The following is a 13,426-nucleotide window of genomic DNA, read 5'->3' on the forward strand; positions in this document are numbered from 1 at the left end:
CCCAGCCCCGCTGCTTGCCTTCCCTGGGACTGCCCTGTGTCGGTGGGTCTCCAGGGGTATAGGCTTTGGTGCTTTCCCTGGTGGGCAGACCCCTGGGGATGTGGGCCCAACAAGTCCCAAATTTATTGCCAACAGCCTTAGTCCAAGTTCTTAAGTAGTACATGGTATTTCTGTAACACTAGGGGGATTTACTGATTTATTCTCTTCCTTAGTCCTGTTAATCCCTAACCTGGGGGAACAACCTTTCTCGGGGAGGTGGTCCTGGTTAAAACACATAGTGCTAAGAGGGGGAGCACACATATGTCATATAGGCTAGGTCCCTTGAAACATAAGCTGTGCAGATGTTTCTTCCCTGCAGCGACTGCGTCAAGCAGCAAGGGTGGACCGGCTTCCAGCAAATTCCCCATTTTTATTTTTTAAAGGACCGTGCATGTAAATCGGCGGCCACCTCTCAGATTGGTATGTTTAAGACTCGGAAGACCTGCTTGTGACTTTGCCAACAGGTCAGTCCGAGGCTTAACCCTATATCGGCTTCCCACACACGGGAGAGGTCCCTCACGGTCCCAGCCCTGTGGCTGGACCACCCAGAGGCCTGGAGGGCAGACCAGAGGTGCGGGGTGTGGGCGGGGGGAGCCCAGGGCTGGGCAGGAAGAGCCCCTGCGCCCCCCAGCTCTCTGGGCTGATGTGGAAACATGGCCTGGTGTCGGGGAGACGGGGAGACGCTGGCCTCAGCTGAGTGGGGACAGCAGGGCCATCAGGCCCCTCATTAAGGTCCTAATGACCCCATGGCCCCAGAGGTGCTGACGGCCAAGGCGGGTTCCTGCGCACCCAGCACACTCCGCTCAGGGCAAATGGTCTGGAAAGTGCAGCCTCAGCCTTCGGGCCATCTGTCACCCCCTGGGGCGCCAACGGCCGGCCAGGTGGGGCTATAAAGCAGGCTGGACCCAGCAGCCCCCAGCCTAGCCCTCCGGACCCACTGCATCCACAGGCCGTCAGCAAGCAGGTGGGTCAGGGACGCTGCGCTGCTGGGTCCGGGATGCCCGCCTGGGTCTAGGCTGCACGTCTGGGTCCCGGCTGCACGTCTGGGTCGGGACTGCCCATCTGGGAAGGGGCTGTCTCCCAGGCCCAGGGTTCCGGGCTGTCCAGGATGCGGGCTCTTCCCTCAAAGCACTGGAGGGTGAGCACTGGGTGGGGGGTCCCCGCCGGGCACAGGCCCCTCACTGCCATGGACCCCACCCGTCCCCAGTTCTCGACGCCCGGCCATGGCCCTGTGGACGCGCCTCCTGCCCCTGCTTGCCCTGCTGGCCCTCTGGGCACCCGCTCCCTCCCAGGCCTTCGTGAACCAGCACCTGTGCGGCTCGCACCTGGTGGAGGCTCTGTACCTGGTGTGCGGGGAGCGCGGCTTCTTCTACACACCCAAGGACCGCCGGGAGCTGCCCGACCCGCAGGGTGAGCCACCACCCCTCACCCCTCGGTCACATCCTAAAGGGACTGGCTACCTGGCCAACGTCGGCTCCAGGGGGAGAGAGTGGGTGACCCCCGAAGGCGGGCGTGTCCCCTCCCTTCCTTCCAGGCCCCCTCAGACAAGCACCCGCCTGCTCCCTCAGCCTCTGATGGCAGCTGCCCGGCAGTGTCGTCTTGGGGTCCGGTCCTGGCCATGGGGGTGCCCCCCTCTCCTGCCCGAATGCCTGTGGGGACCAGGAGCAAGGCAGGCTGTGTGGGGTGGCCCGGGGCCCGATGGCAAAATGCAGCGACCACCCTGGGCGACAGGGCCCACTCTCCCCAGGTCGACTCGGGGCTGGGCTGGGGTGAGGATCCCTGGGCAGCCCTGATGGCGGATCCCTGTCTCTCCTCCTGGTCAGGGGGGGAGGCGGAGATGGGCGCGGGCGGCCCGCAGGCCCTGGCCCTGGAGGGGATCCTGCAGAAGCGCGGCATCGTGGACCAGTGCTGCACCAGCATCTGCTCGCTCTACCAGCTGGAGAACTACTGCAACTAGGCCCCCCGCGCCCAGCCACCCTGGGCCTGGCCGCTCCCTGCTCCCGAGATCCAATAAACCCCTGAACTAGCCATGCTTGAGTGGTCTGTGCGGTGTGTGGGGGAGGCACAGGGGCCGCCACCTTGGCCATGGCTGCCATGGGGCACCCCCAAGTCCCCACTCTCTTTCTCCTGAATTTGCCCCTCTGAGTCTCCTCCACACTCACCAGGTGCCCTGGGCAGGCGATACTGTCCCCAGGTGGCCAGCTCCTTCAGCGCCCGCGGTCCCCTGCCTGGTCCCTGGTGGACTCCCGGCCGGGCCGCTTCAGAAGAGGACAGAGAAGGGGGGGTCTCGGGAAGCTGGGGCCGGGGCTGACAGGGAGCTGAGCCTTCACTCAGCCCCGAGCGCTCGGGCCCCGGGGGTTGTTGGGGGAACAGAATGGGGCTGTTCAGGAGGTTGCACCACTTTAGGCAGAGAAGCCTGCTGCTGGGGTGCTCCTGAGGGGGGCCCTTGGAGGGGAGAGGCTGGGCCGAGAGGGAGGAGGGAGGGGATGAGATGCTGCCCAGCTCAGGGTGGGCTCGGCAGCCCGGGACCCCAGCCCGGACCCGGCAGGAGGAGCCCCGGGGCCCTGGGGGACACAGGACAGGACAGGAAGCACCCCTGGCACCCCGTGCTGGGCCTCCGGGCTGTGTCCCCCACAGGCTACAGCCCACAGCCCAGGGTTGAGGCCTGGACCCCGCCTCCTCCGCCCTCTCCTCCCCCGACAGCCAACTCCCTCCACCCCACACCGGCGGTCACCCCCAGACATGCCCCCAGGACCCTCGAGGTCCAGGTCTTCACCCTCCTCAGCACCCATGGCAGCCCAGGTGGCTCCTCTGGGCACTCCCTCAGGCCACCGCCTGGCATGCCAGGGAGCCAGGGAAGTCAGCGGGTGACCTGACCGCACCAAGGCCTGGCCAGCCTGCCAGCCACTGGGCCAAGCCAATGGGCCAAGCCAATCTGTACCTAACTCCTGTGCTAGCAGCATATGTGTTAAAAGATCAATACGGAGTGTTTTTTCTTTAGACTCAGTATGGCACATCTTCTCAATCTAAGGTCTGTACTATCCACCTTCTTACCCTACTTATTCTCTATAGGGGGGTCTGCAGCACCCAGGTGGAGTCCTACCCATCCCGAGTGTGGGGTTCTCAATGGAGTGGGGAGGGGCTTACCTAGGGGAATCCTGTTGCAGGGGTTCCCAAAGGTGTGGACGGAGTCGGCGAAAACTATCCACCCACTTCCTACGGTGGAGTCCTATCCGTCCCGACAGTGGGGCTTACCTAGAGGAATGGGGGGCTTACCTAAGGGTCCCTGTTCGGGCGCCATACGTTGGGGTCCAGGCCCAGCAGTCCAGGGGTTCCCAAAGGTGTGGACGGAGTCGGCGAAGAAGGAAAGACAGGGAGGCAGCGTTCAGTTGATCAGCATAGCGAGGTTCTTTTTATTGTCCTGTTACATCTGTATTTATACCATTTGATCCCATAAGCAGGCCTCTATAATCACATCATGGTATGTTTTGGGTAAGGTTCTACAGTTCCTTGTTTCTTATCTGACCTTTGCCAAATATCCGGTCTCTATCTAGTTCTGTTGATTTAAATGTCATCTAGGTTAATCTTTGTGTTCAATCACAAGGGCTCTTCCAAGGTCACTGCTGTACTAATAGGTTAAGGAAGTACTGAAGGAGTTTATCCTACCCAGTAAAGGTTATGTCCTCCCAGCCCCGCTGCTTGCCTTCCCTGGGACTGCCCTGTGTCGGTGGGTCTCCAGGGGGATAGGCTTTGGTGCTTTCCCTGGTGGGCAGACCCCTGGGGATGTGGGCCCAACCAGTCCCAAATTTATTGCCAACAGTCTTGGTCCAAGTTCTTCATAAGTAGTACATGGTATTTCTGTAACACTAGGGGGATTTACTGATTTCTTCTCTTCCTTAGTGCTGTTAATCCCTAAACTGGGAACAACCTTTCTCGGGGAGGTGGTCCTGGTTAAAACACATAGCGCTAAGAGGGGGAGCACACATATTCATATACGCCAGGTCCCCACACACAGGCGATGTCCCTCACGGTCCCAGTCCCACGGCCAGACCACCAGGGCCTGGAGGGCAGACCAGAGGTGCGGGGTGTGGGCGGGGGAGCCCAGGGCTGGGCAGGAAGAGCCCCCCCGCCCCCCAGCTCTCTGGGATGATGTGGAAACATGGCCTGGTGCCGGGGAGACGGGGAGACGTTGGCCTCAGGTTAGTGGGGACAGCAGGGCCATCAGGCCCCTTGTTAAAGTCCTAATGACCCTGCGGCCCCAGCGGTGCTGACGACCAAGGCGGGTTCCTGGGCACCCAGCACACTCATCTCTGGGCAAATGGTCCGGAACGTGTAGCCTCAGCCCCGGGCCATTGGCCACCCCCTGGGGTGCCAACCAGCCCGGCAGGTGGGGCTATAAAGGAGGCCGGGCCCGGCAGCCCCCAGCCCTCCGCCCTCCGCTGGACCACCACACCCACAGGCCGTCAGCAAGCAGGTGGGTCAGGGATGCTGTGGAGCTGGGTCGGTGCTCTCCAGGATGCAGGCTCTTCCGTTAAAGTGCTGGAGGGTGAGCACTGGGTGGGGGGTCCCCTCCGGGCACGGGCCCCTGACTGGCATCGACCCCACCCGTCCCCAGTCCTCGACGCCCGTCCATGGCCCTGTGGACGCGCCTCCTGCCCCTGCTCGCCCTGCTGGCCCTCTGGGAGCCCGCCCCCACCCCTGCTCAGGATGGGGACAAGCACCTGTGCGGCGAGGATCTGGTGGATACGCTGTCTGCAGTGTGCGGAGATCGGGGCTTCTACAATCCCACGGAACGCCGGGAGCTTCCCGACCCATAGGGTGAGCCACCACCCCTCACCCCTCGGTCACATCCTAAAGGAACCGGCTACCTGGCCAGTGTCGGCTCCAGGGGCAGAGAGTGGTTGAACCCGAGGGCGGGCCTGTCCCCTCCCTGCTTTTCATCCCCCCTCAACAAGCCCCCACCTGCTCCCTCTGCCTCTGACGGCAGCTGCTCGGCAGTGTCATCTTGGGGTCCGGTCCTGGCCATAGGGGTGCCCTCCTCTCCTGCCTGAATGCCTGTGGGGCCCAGCTTCAGGGCAGGCTGTGTGAGGTTGCCCAGGGGGCAGATGGCAAAAAGCAGGGACCACCCAGGGTGGCAGGGCCCGCTCTCCCCAGGACTGCTTGGGGCGGGGCCGGGGTGGGGGTCCTCTGGCGGCCCTGATGGCGGATCCCCATCTCTCCTCCTGGGCAGCGGGGGAGGTGGAGATGGGCGCGGGCGGCCCGCAGGCCCTGGCCCTGGAGGAGCTCCTGCAGAAGCGCGGCATCGTGGAGGAGTGCTGCTACGGCATCTGCTCGCTCTACCAGCTGGAGAGATACTGCAAATAGGCCCCCCGCGCCCAGCCACCCTGAGCCTGACCGCTCCCTGACCCCCGAGACCCAATAAACCCCTGAACCAGCCTTGCTTGTGTGGTCTGTGCGGTGTGGGCGGGGCGTGTGGGGGAGTCAAAGGGGCCACCGCCTTGGCCATGGCTGCTGCGGAGCACCCCCGAGTCCCCCCTCTCTTTCTCTCTGCACTGGCCCCTCTGAGCTTCCTCCACACTCACCAGGTGCCCTGGGCAGGCGGTACTGTCCCCAGGTGGCCAGCTCCTTCAGCGCCCGCGGTCCCCTGCCTGGTCCCTGGTGGACTCCCGGCCTGGCTGCTTCAGGACCCTTCTCTTCAGGACAGAGAAGGGGGGGTCTCAGGAGGCTGGGGTCGGGCTGGCAGGGAGCTAGGCCTTCACTCAGCCCGGAGCACTCGGGCCCCTGGGGCTGTTGGGGGAACAGAATGGGGCTGTTCAGGAGGTTGCTCCACTTTAGGCCTGAGAAGCCCGCTGCTGGGGCGCTCCTGAGGGGGGCCCTGGGAGGGGAGAGGCTGGGCCGGGAGGGAGGAGGGAGGGCATGAGATGCTGCCCAGCTCGGGTGGACTCGGCAGCCCGGGACCCCAGCCCCGACCCTTCAGGAGGAGGCCCGGGGCCCTGGGGGACACAAGACAGGATAGGCAGCACCACTGGCACCCCGTGCTGGGCCTCCGGGCTGTGTCCCCCACAGGCTACAGCCCACAGCCCAGGGATGAGGCCTGGACCCCGCCCCCTCTGCCCTCTCCTCCTCCAAACAGCCACGTCCCCCCGCCACCGCCAGCGGTCACCCCCCGACCTTCCCCCAGGTCCCTCGAGGTCCAGGTCTTCACCCTCCTCAGCACCCATGGCAGCCCAGGTGGCTCCTCTGGGCACTCCCTCAGGCCACCGCCTGGCATGCCAGGGAGCCAGGGAAGTCAGCGGGTGACCTGACCGCACCAAGGCCTGGCCAGCCTGCCAGCCACTGGGCCAAGCCAATCTGTACCTAACTCCTGTGCTAGCAGCATATGTGTTAAAAGATCAATACGGAGTGTTTTTTCTTTGGACTCAGTATGGCACATCTTCTCAATCTAAGGTCTGTACTATCCACCTTCTTACCCTACTTATCCTCTATAGGGGGGTCTGCAGCACCCCGGTGGAGTCCTACCCGTCCCGAGTGTGGGGTTCTCAATGGAGGGGGGAGGGGCTTACCTAGGGGAATCCTGTTCCGGGGTTCCCAAAGGTGTGGACGGAGTCGGCGAAGACTATCCACCCTCTTCCTACGGTGGAGTCCTATCCGTCCTGAGAGTGGGGCTTACCTAGAGGAATGGGGGGCTTACCTAAGGGTCCCTGTTCGGGCTCCATATGTTGGGGTCCAGCCCCAGCAGGTCCAGGGGTTCCCAGAGGTGTGGACGGAGTCGGCGAAGAAGGAAGGACTCGGTGGCAGCGTTCAGGTGATCATCATAGCTAGGTTCTCTCTTTATTGTCCTGTTACATCTGTATTTATACCATTTGATCCTATAAGCAGGCCTCTATAATCACATCATGGTATGTTTTGGGTAACGTTCTACAGTTCCTTGTTTCTTATCTGACCTTTGCCAAAAATCCTGTCTCTATCTAGTTCTATTGATTTAAATGTCACCTAGGTTAATCTCTGTGTTCCATCACAAGGGCTCTTCCAAGGTCACTGCTCTACTGATAGGCTACAAGGAAGTGACTGAAGGAGTTTATCCTACCCAGTAAAGGTTATGTCCTCCCAGCCCCGCTGCTTGCCTTCCCTGGGACTGCCCTGTGTCGGTGGGTCTCCAGGGGGATAGGCTTTGGTGCTTTCCCTGGTGGGCAGACCCCTGGGGATGTGGGCCCAACCAGTCCCAAATTTATTGCCAACAGTCTTGGTCCAAGTTCTTCATAAGTAGTACATGGTCTTTCTGTAACACTAGGGGGATTTACTGATTTATTCTCTTCCTTAGTGCTGTTAATCCCTAACCTGGGGGAACAACCTTTATCGAAGAGATGATCCTGTTTAAAACACATAGTGCTAAGAGGGGGAGCACACATATTCATATACGCCAGGTCCCCACACACAGGTGATGTCCCTCATGGTCTCAGCCCTGCAGTTGTATCACCCGGGGCCTGGAGGGGATACCAGAGGTGCAGGGGGGGGGGCGCGGTGGGGGGCCAGGGCTGGGCAGGAAGAGTCCCCACACACCCACCTCCCTGGGCTGATGTGGAAACATGGCCTTGTGCCGGGGAGACAGGGAGACGTTGGCCTCAGGTTAGTGGGGACAGCAGGGCCATCAGGCCCCTTGTCAAGGTTCTAATGACCCTGAGGCCCCAGCGGTGCTGACGGCCAAGGCGGGTTCCTGGGCACCCAGCACACTCCGCTCTGGACAAATGATCCGGAACGTGTAGCCTCAGCCTCGGGCCATGTGCCACCCCCTGGTGTGCCAACCAGCCCGGCAGGTGGGGCTATAAAGGAGGCCGGGCCCGGCAGCCCCCAGCCCTCCGCCCTCCGCTGGACCGCCACACCCACAGGCCGTCAGCAAGCAGGTGGGTCAGGGACACTGCGGAGCTGGGTTGGGGCTCTCCAGGATGCGGGCTCTTCCCTCAAAGCGCCGGAGGGTGAGCACTGGGTGGGGGGTCCCCGCCGGCCATGGGCCCCTGACTGGCATCGACCCCACCCGTCCCCAGTCCTCGACGCCCGTCCATGGCCCTATGGACGCGCCTCCTGCCCCTGCTGGCCCTCTGGGCGCCCGCCCCCGCGCAGTCTGAGGACCAGCACCTGTGCGGCGAGTATCTGGAGGATGTGATGACCATAACATGCGGAGATCGGGGCTTCAAGAATCCCATGGCCCCCCTGGAGCTGCCCGACCCACAGGGTGAGCAACCACCCCTCGCCCCTCGGTCACATCCTAAAGGGACCGGCTACCTGGCCAGCGTCAGCTCCAGGGGCAGAGAGTGGGTGAACCCAAGGGCGGGCCTGTTCCCTCCCTCCCTTCCATCCCCCCTCAACAAGCACCCGCCTGCTCCCTCTGCCTCTGATGGCAGCTGCCCGGCAGTGTCGTCTTGGGGTCCGGTCCTGGCCATGGGGGTACCCCCTCTCCTTCCCGAATGCCTGTTGGGCCCAGGAGCGGGGTGTGGGTGGCCCTGGGGGCTGATGGCAAAACACAGGGACCACCCCGGGCGGCAGGGCCCGCTCTTCCCGGGCTGCTCAGGGCAGGGCCGTGGTGGGGGTCCTGGGGAGGCCCTGATGGCGGATCCCCGTCTCTCCTTGTGCGGTGTGGCGCAGGCGTCCTGAACCGCATCTCCCTGGAGGAGCTCCTGCAGAATAGCGGCATCGTGGAGGAGTGCTGCATCAACGTCTGCTCATTGTATGAGTTGGAGAGATACTGCAACTAGGCCACCCCGTGCCCAGCCACCCTGGGCCTGGCCGCTCCCTGCCCCCCAAGACCCAATAAACCCCTGAACCAGCCTTGCTTGAGTGGTCTGTGCGGTGTGGGCGGGGCGTGTGGGGGAGGCACAGGAGCCACCGCCTTGGCCATGGCTGCCGCGGAGCACCCTCGAGTCCCCCCCTCTTTCTCCCTGCACTGGCCCCTCTGAGCTTCCTCCACACTCACCGGGTGCCCTGGGCAGGCGGTACTGTCCCCAGGTGGCCAGCTCCTTCAGCGCCCGTGGTCCCCTGCCTGGTCCCTGGTGGACTCCCGGCCCGGCTGCTTCAGGACGGGACAGAGAAGGGGGGGTCTCTGGAGGCTGGGGCCGGGACGGGCAGGGAGCTGAGCCTTCACTCAGCCCCGAGCATTCGGGCCCCTGGGGCTGTTGGGGGAACAGAATGGGGCTGTTCAGGAGGTTGCCCCACTTTAGGCAGAGAAGCCTGCTGCTGGGGCTCTCCTGAGGGTGGACCTTGGAGGGGAGAGGCTGGGCCGGGAGGGAGGAGGGAGGGCATGAGATGCTGCCCAGCTCGGGGTGGGCTCGGCAGCCCGGGACCCCAGCCCGGATCCTGCAGGAGGAGCGCCGGGGCCCCGGGGGACACAAGACAGGACAGGCAGCACCCCTCGGACCCCGAGCTGGGCCTCCGGTCTGTGTCCGCCACAGGCTACAGCCCACAGCCCAGGGCTGAGGCTGGGACCCCGTCCCCTCCGCCCTCTCCTCCACCCCGATAGCCACGTCCGTGCGCCCCACACCGGCGGTCACCCCCAGACCTGCCCCCAGGTCCCTCGAGGTCCAGGTCTTCACCCTCCTCAGCACCCATGGCAGCCCAGGTGGCTCCTCTGGGCACTCCCTCAGGCCACCGCCTGGCATGCCAGGGAGCCAGGGAAGTCAGCGGGTGACCTGACCGCACCAAGGCCTGGCCAGCCTGCCAGCCACTGGGCCAAGCCAATGGGCCAAGCCAATCTGTACCTAACTCCTGTGCTAGCAGCATATGTGTTAAAAGATCAATACGGAGTGTTTTTTCTTTAGACTCAGTATGGCACATCTTCTCAATCTAAGGTCTGTACTATCCACCTTCTTACCCTACTTATCCTCTATAGGGGGGTCTGCAGCACCCAGGTGGAGTCCTACCCATCCCGAGTGTGGGGTTCTCAATGGAGTGGGGAAGGGCTTACCTATGGGAATCCTGTTGCAGGGGTTCCCAAAGGTGTGGACGGAGTCGGCGAAGACTCTCCACCCTCTTCCTACGGTGGAGTCCTATCCATCTCGAGAGTGGGGCTTACCTAGAGGAATGGGGGGCTTACCTAAGGGTCCCTGTTCGGGCTCCATATGTTGGGGTCCAGCCCCAGCAGGTTCAGGGGTTCCCAAAGGTGTGGACGGAGTCGGCGAAGAAGGAAGGACCTGGAGAAGTGTTCAGTTGATCAGCATAGGGAGGTTCTCTTTTTTGTCCTGTTACATCTGTATTTATACCATTTGATCCTATAAGCATGCCTCTATAATCACATCATGGTATGTTTTTGTTTTTTTTTTTAATATATTTTATTGATTTTTTACAGAGAGGAAGGGAGAGAGATAGAGAGCCAGAAACATCGATGGGAGAGAAACATCGATCAGCCGCCTCCTGCACATCCCCCACTGGGGATGTGCCCGCAGCCCAGGTACATGCCCCTGACCAGAATCGAACCCGGGACCCCTCAGTCCGCAGGCCGACGCTCTATCCACTGAGCCAAACCGGTTTCGGCCACATCATGGTATGTTCTGGGTAAGGTTCTACAGTTCCTTGTTTCTTATCTGACCTATGCCAAATATCCGGTCTCTATCTAGTTCTATTGATTTAAATGTCATCTAGGTTAATCTCTGTGTTCCATCACAAGGGCTCTTCCAAGGTCACTGCTGTACTAATAGGTTAAGGAAGTACTGAAGGAGTTTATCCTACCCAGTAAAGGTTATGTCCTCCCGGTCTCGCTGCTTGCCTTCCCTGGGACTGCCCTGTGTCGGTGGGTCTCCAGGTGGATAGGCTTTGGTGCTTTCCCTGGTGGGCAGACCCCTGGGGATGTGGGCCCAACCAGTCCCAAATTTATTGCCAACAGTCTTGGTCCAAGTTCTTCATAAGTAGTACATGGTCTTTCTGTAACACTAGGGGGATTTACTGATTTATTCTCTTCCTTAGTGCTGTTAATCCCTAACCTGGGGGAACAACCTTTCTCGGGGAGGTGGTCCTGTTTAAAACACATAGTGCTAAGAGGGGGAGCACACATATTCTTATACGCCAGGTCCCCACACACAGGTGATGTCCCTCACGGTCTCAGCCCTGCAGTTGGACCACCCGGTGTCTGGAGGGGAGACCAGAGGTGCGAGGTGGGGGCGGGGGGAGCCCAGGGCTGGGCAGGAAGAGTCCCCACACACCCACCTCCCTGGGCTGATGTGGAAACATGGCCTTGTGCCGGGGAGACGGGGAGACGTTGGCCTCAGCTGAGTGAGGACAGCGGGGCCTCAGGCCCCTTGTCAAGGTTCTAATGACCCTGCAGCCCCAGCGGTGCTGACGGCCAAGGTGGGTTCCTGGGCACCCAGCACACTCCGCTCTGGACAAATGGTCCGGAACATGTAGCCTCAGCCTCGGGCCATGTGCCACCCCCTGGTGTGCCAACCGGCCTCGCAGGTCGGGCTATAAAGGAGGCCGGGCTTGGCAGCCCTCCTTCCTCCACCCTCCGCCCTCCGCCCTCCACTGGACCCGCCACACCCACAGGCCGTCAGCAAGCAGGTGGGTCAGGGATGCTGTGGAGCTGGGTCGGGGCTCTCCAGGATGCGGGCTCTTCCCTCAAAGTGCTGGAGGGTGAGCACTGGGTGGGGGGTCCCCGCCGGGCACGGGCCCCTGACTGGCATCGACCCCACCCGTCCCCAGTCCTCGACGCCCGGCCATGGCCCTGTGGACGCGCCTCCTGCCCCTGCTCGCCCTGCTGGCCCTTTGGGCGCCCGCCCCCGCCCAGTCTGAGGTCGAGCACCTGTGCGGGGAGGATCTGGTGGCTATGGTGACCATGATGTGCGGAGATCGGGGCTTCAGCAATCCCACGGTCCCCCTGGAGCTGCCCGACCCACAGGGTGAGCCACCACCCCTCGCCCCTCGATCACATCCTAAAGGGACCGGCTACCTGGCCAGCGTCAGCTCCAGGGGCAGAGAGTGGGTGAACCCAAGGGCGGGCCTGTCCCCTCCCTCCCTTGCATCCCCCCTCAACAAGCACCCGCCTGCTCCCTCTGCCTCTGACGGCAGCTGCCCGGCAGTGTCGTCTTGGGGTCCGGTCCTGGCCATGGGGGTACCCCCTCTCCTTCCCGAATGCCTGTTGGGCCCAGGAGCGGGGTGTGGGTGGCCCTGGGGGCTGATGGCAAAACACAGGGACCACCCCGGGCGGCAGGGCCCGCTCTTCCCCGGGCTGCTCAGGGCGGGGCCTGGGTGGGGGTCCTCGGGGGGCCCTGATGGCGGATCCCCATCTCTCCTTGTGCGGTGTGGCGCAGGCGTCCTGAACCGCATCTCCCTGGAGGAGCTCCTGCAGAATAGCGGCATCGTGGAGGAGTGCTGCATCAACGTCTGCTCATTGTATGAGTTGGAGAGATACTGCAACTAGGCCACCCCGTGCCCAGCCACCCTGGGCCTGGCCGCTCCCTGCCCCCCAAGACCCAATAAACCCCTGAACCAGCCTTGCTTGAGTGGTCTGTGCGGTGTGGGCGGGGCGTGTGGGGGAGGCACAGGAGCCACCGCCTTGGCCATGGCTGCCGCGGAGCACCCCCGAGTCCCCCCCTCTTTCTCCCTGCACTGGCCCCTCTGAGCTTCCTCCACACTCACCGGGTGCCCTGGGCAGGCGGTACTGTCCCCAGGTGGCCAGCTCCTTCAGCGCCCGTGGTCCCCTGCCTGGTCCCTGGTGGACTCCCGGCCCGGCCGCTTCAGGACGGGACAGAGAAGGGGGGGTCTCGGGAGGCTGGGGCCGGGGCTGGCAGGGAGCTGAGCCTTCACTCAGCCCCGAGCACTCGGGCCCCTGGGGCTGTTGGGGGAACAGAATGGGGCTGTTCAGGAGGTTGCACCACTTTAGGCCCGAGATCCCGCTGCTGAGGCGCTCCTGAGGGGGGCCCTTGGAGGGGAGAGGCTGGGCCTGGAGGGAGGAGGGAGGGCATGAGATGCTGCCCAGCTCGGGGTGGGCTCGGCAGCCCGGGACCCCAGCCCGGACCCGGCAGGAGGAGCCCCGGGGCCCTGGGGGACACAGGACAGGATAGGAAGCACCCCTGGGACGCCGTGCTGGGCCTCCGGGCTACGTCCCCCACAGGCTACAGCCCACAGCCCAGGGTTGAGGCCTGGACCCCGCCCCCTCCGCCCTCTCCTCCCCCGACAGCCACGTCCCCCCGCCCCCCGCCGGCGGTCTCCCCCAGACCTGCCACCAGGTCCCTCGAGGTACAGGTCTTCACCCTCCTCAGCACCCATGGCAGCCCAGGTGGCTCCACTGGGCACTCCCTCAGGCCACCGCCTGGCTTGCCAGAGAGCCAAGGTGCCCGGGCTGGCGTGTCCTGGGAGGTCAGCGGGTGACCTGACCGCACCAAGGCCTGGCCAGCCTGCCTGCCAC

General features: G+C 63.3%; 3 protein-coding genes and 1 pseudogene across 3 annotated transcripts; all 4 read left to right on the plus strand.

The window, feature by feature from the left end:
- The first annotated feature begins 1,262 nt into the window (after window positions 1-1,262).
- Window positions 1,263-1,996, plus strand: LOC118659612 (insulin-like). The gene is made up of 2 exons (XM_036315841.1): window positions 1,263-1,449; window positions 1,863-1,996. The coding sequence occupies exons 1-2, from the start codon at window positions 1,263-1,265 to the stop codon at window positions 1,994-1,996; spliced, it is 321 nt and encodes a 106-aa protein (XP_036171734.1).
- A 2,674-nt stretch (window positions 1,997-4,670) lies between these two features.
- Window positions 4,671-5,403, plus strand: LOC118659595 (annotated as a pseudogene).
- A 2,694-nt stretch (window positions 5,404-8,097) lies between these two features.
- Window positions 8,098-8,789, plus strand: LOC118659596 (insulin-like). Its single transcript, XM_036315813.1, has 2 exons — window positions 8,098-8,269; window positions 8,680-8,789. Exons 1-2 carry the CDS (start codon window positions 8,098-8,100, stop codon window positions 8,787-8,789), a joined length of 282 nt encoding a protein of 93 aa, XP_036171706.1.
- A 2,948-nt stretch (window positions 8,790-11,737) lies between these two features.
- On the plus strand, window positions 11,738-12,439 carry LOC118659608 (insulin-like). Its single transcript, XM_036315836.1, has 2 exons — window positions 11,738-11,925; window positions 12,313-12,439. The coding sequence occupies exons 1-2, from the start codon at window positions 11,738-11,740 to the stop codon at window positions 12,437-12,439; spliced, it is 315 nt and encodes a 104-aa protein (XP_036171729.1).
- Window positions 12,440-13,426: the final 987 nt, after the last annotated feature.

Source organism: Myotis myotis, unplaced genomic scaffold (assembly GCF_014108235.1).
Source record: "Myotis myotis isolate mMyoMyo1 unplaced genomic scaffold, mMyoMyo1.p scaffold_m19_p_61, whole genome shotgun sequence".
Classification (NCBI taxonomy): domain Eukaryota; kingdom Metazoa; phylum Chordata; class Mammalia; order Chiroptera; family Vespertilionidae; genus Myotis; species Myotis myotis.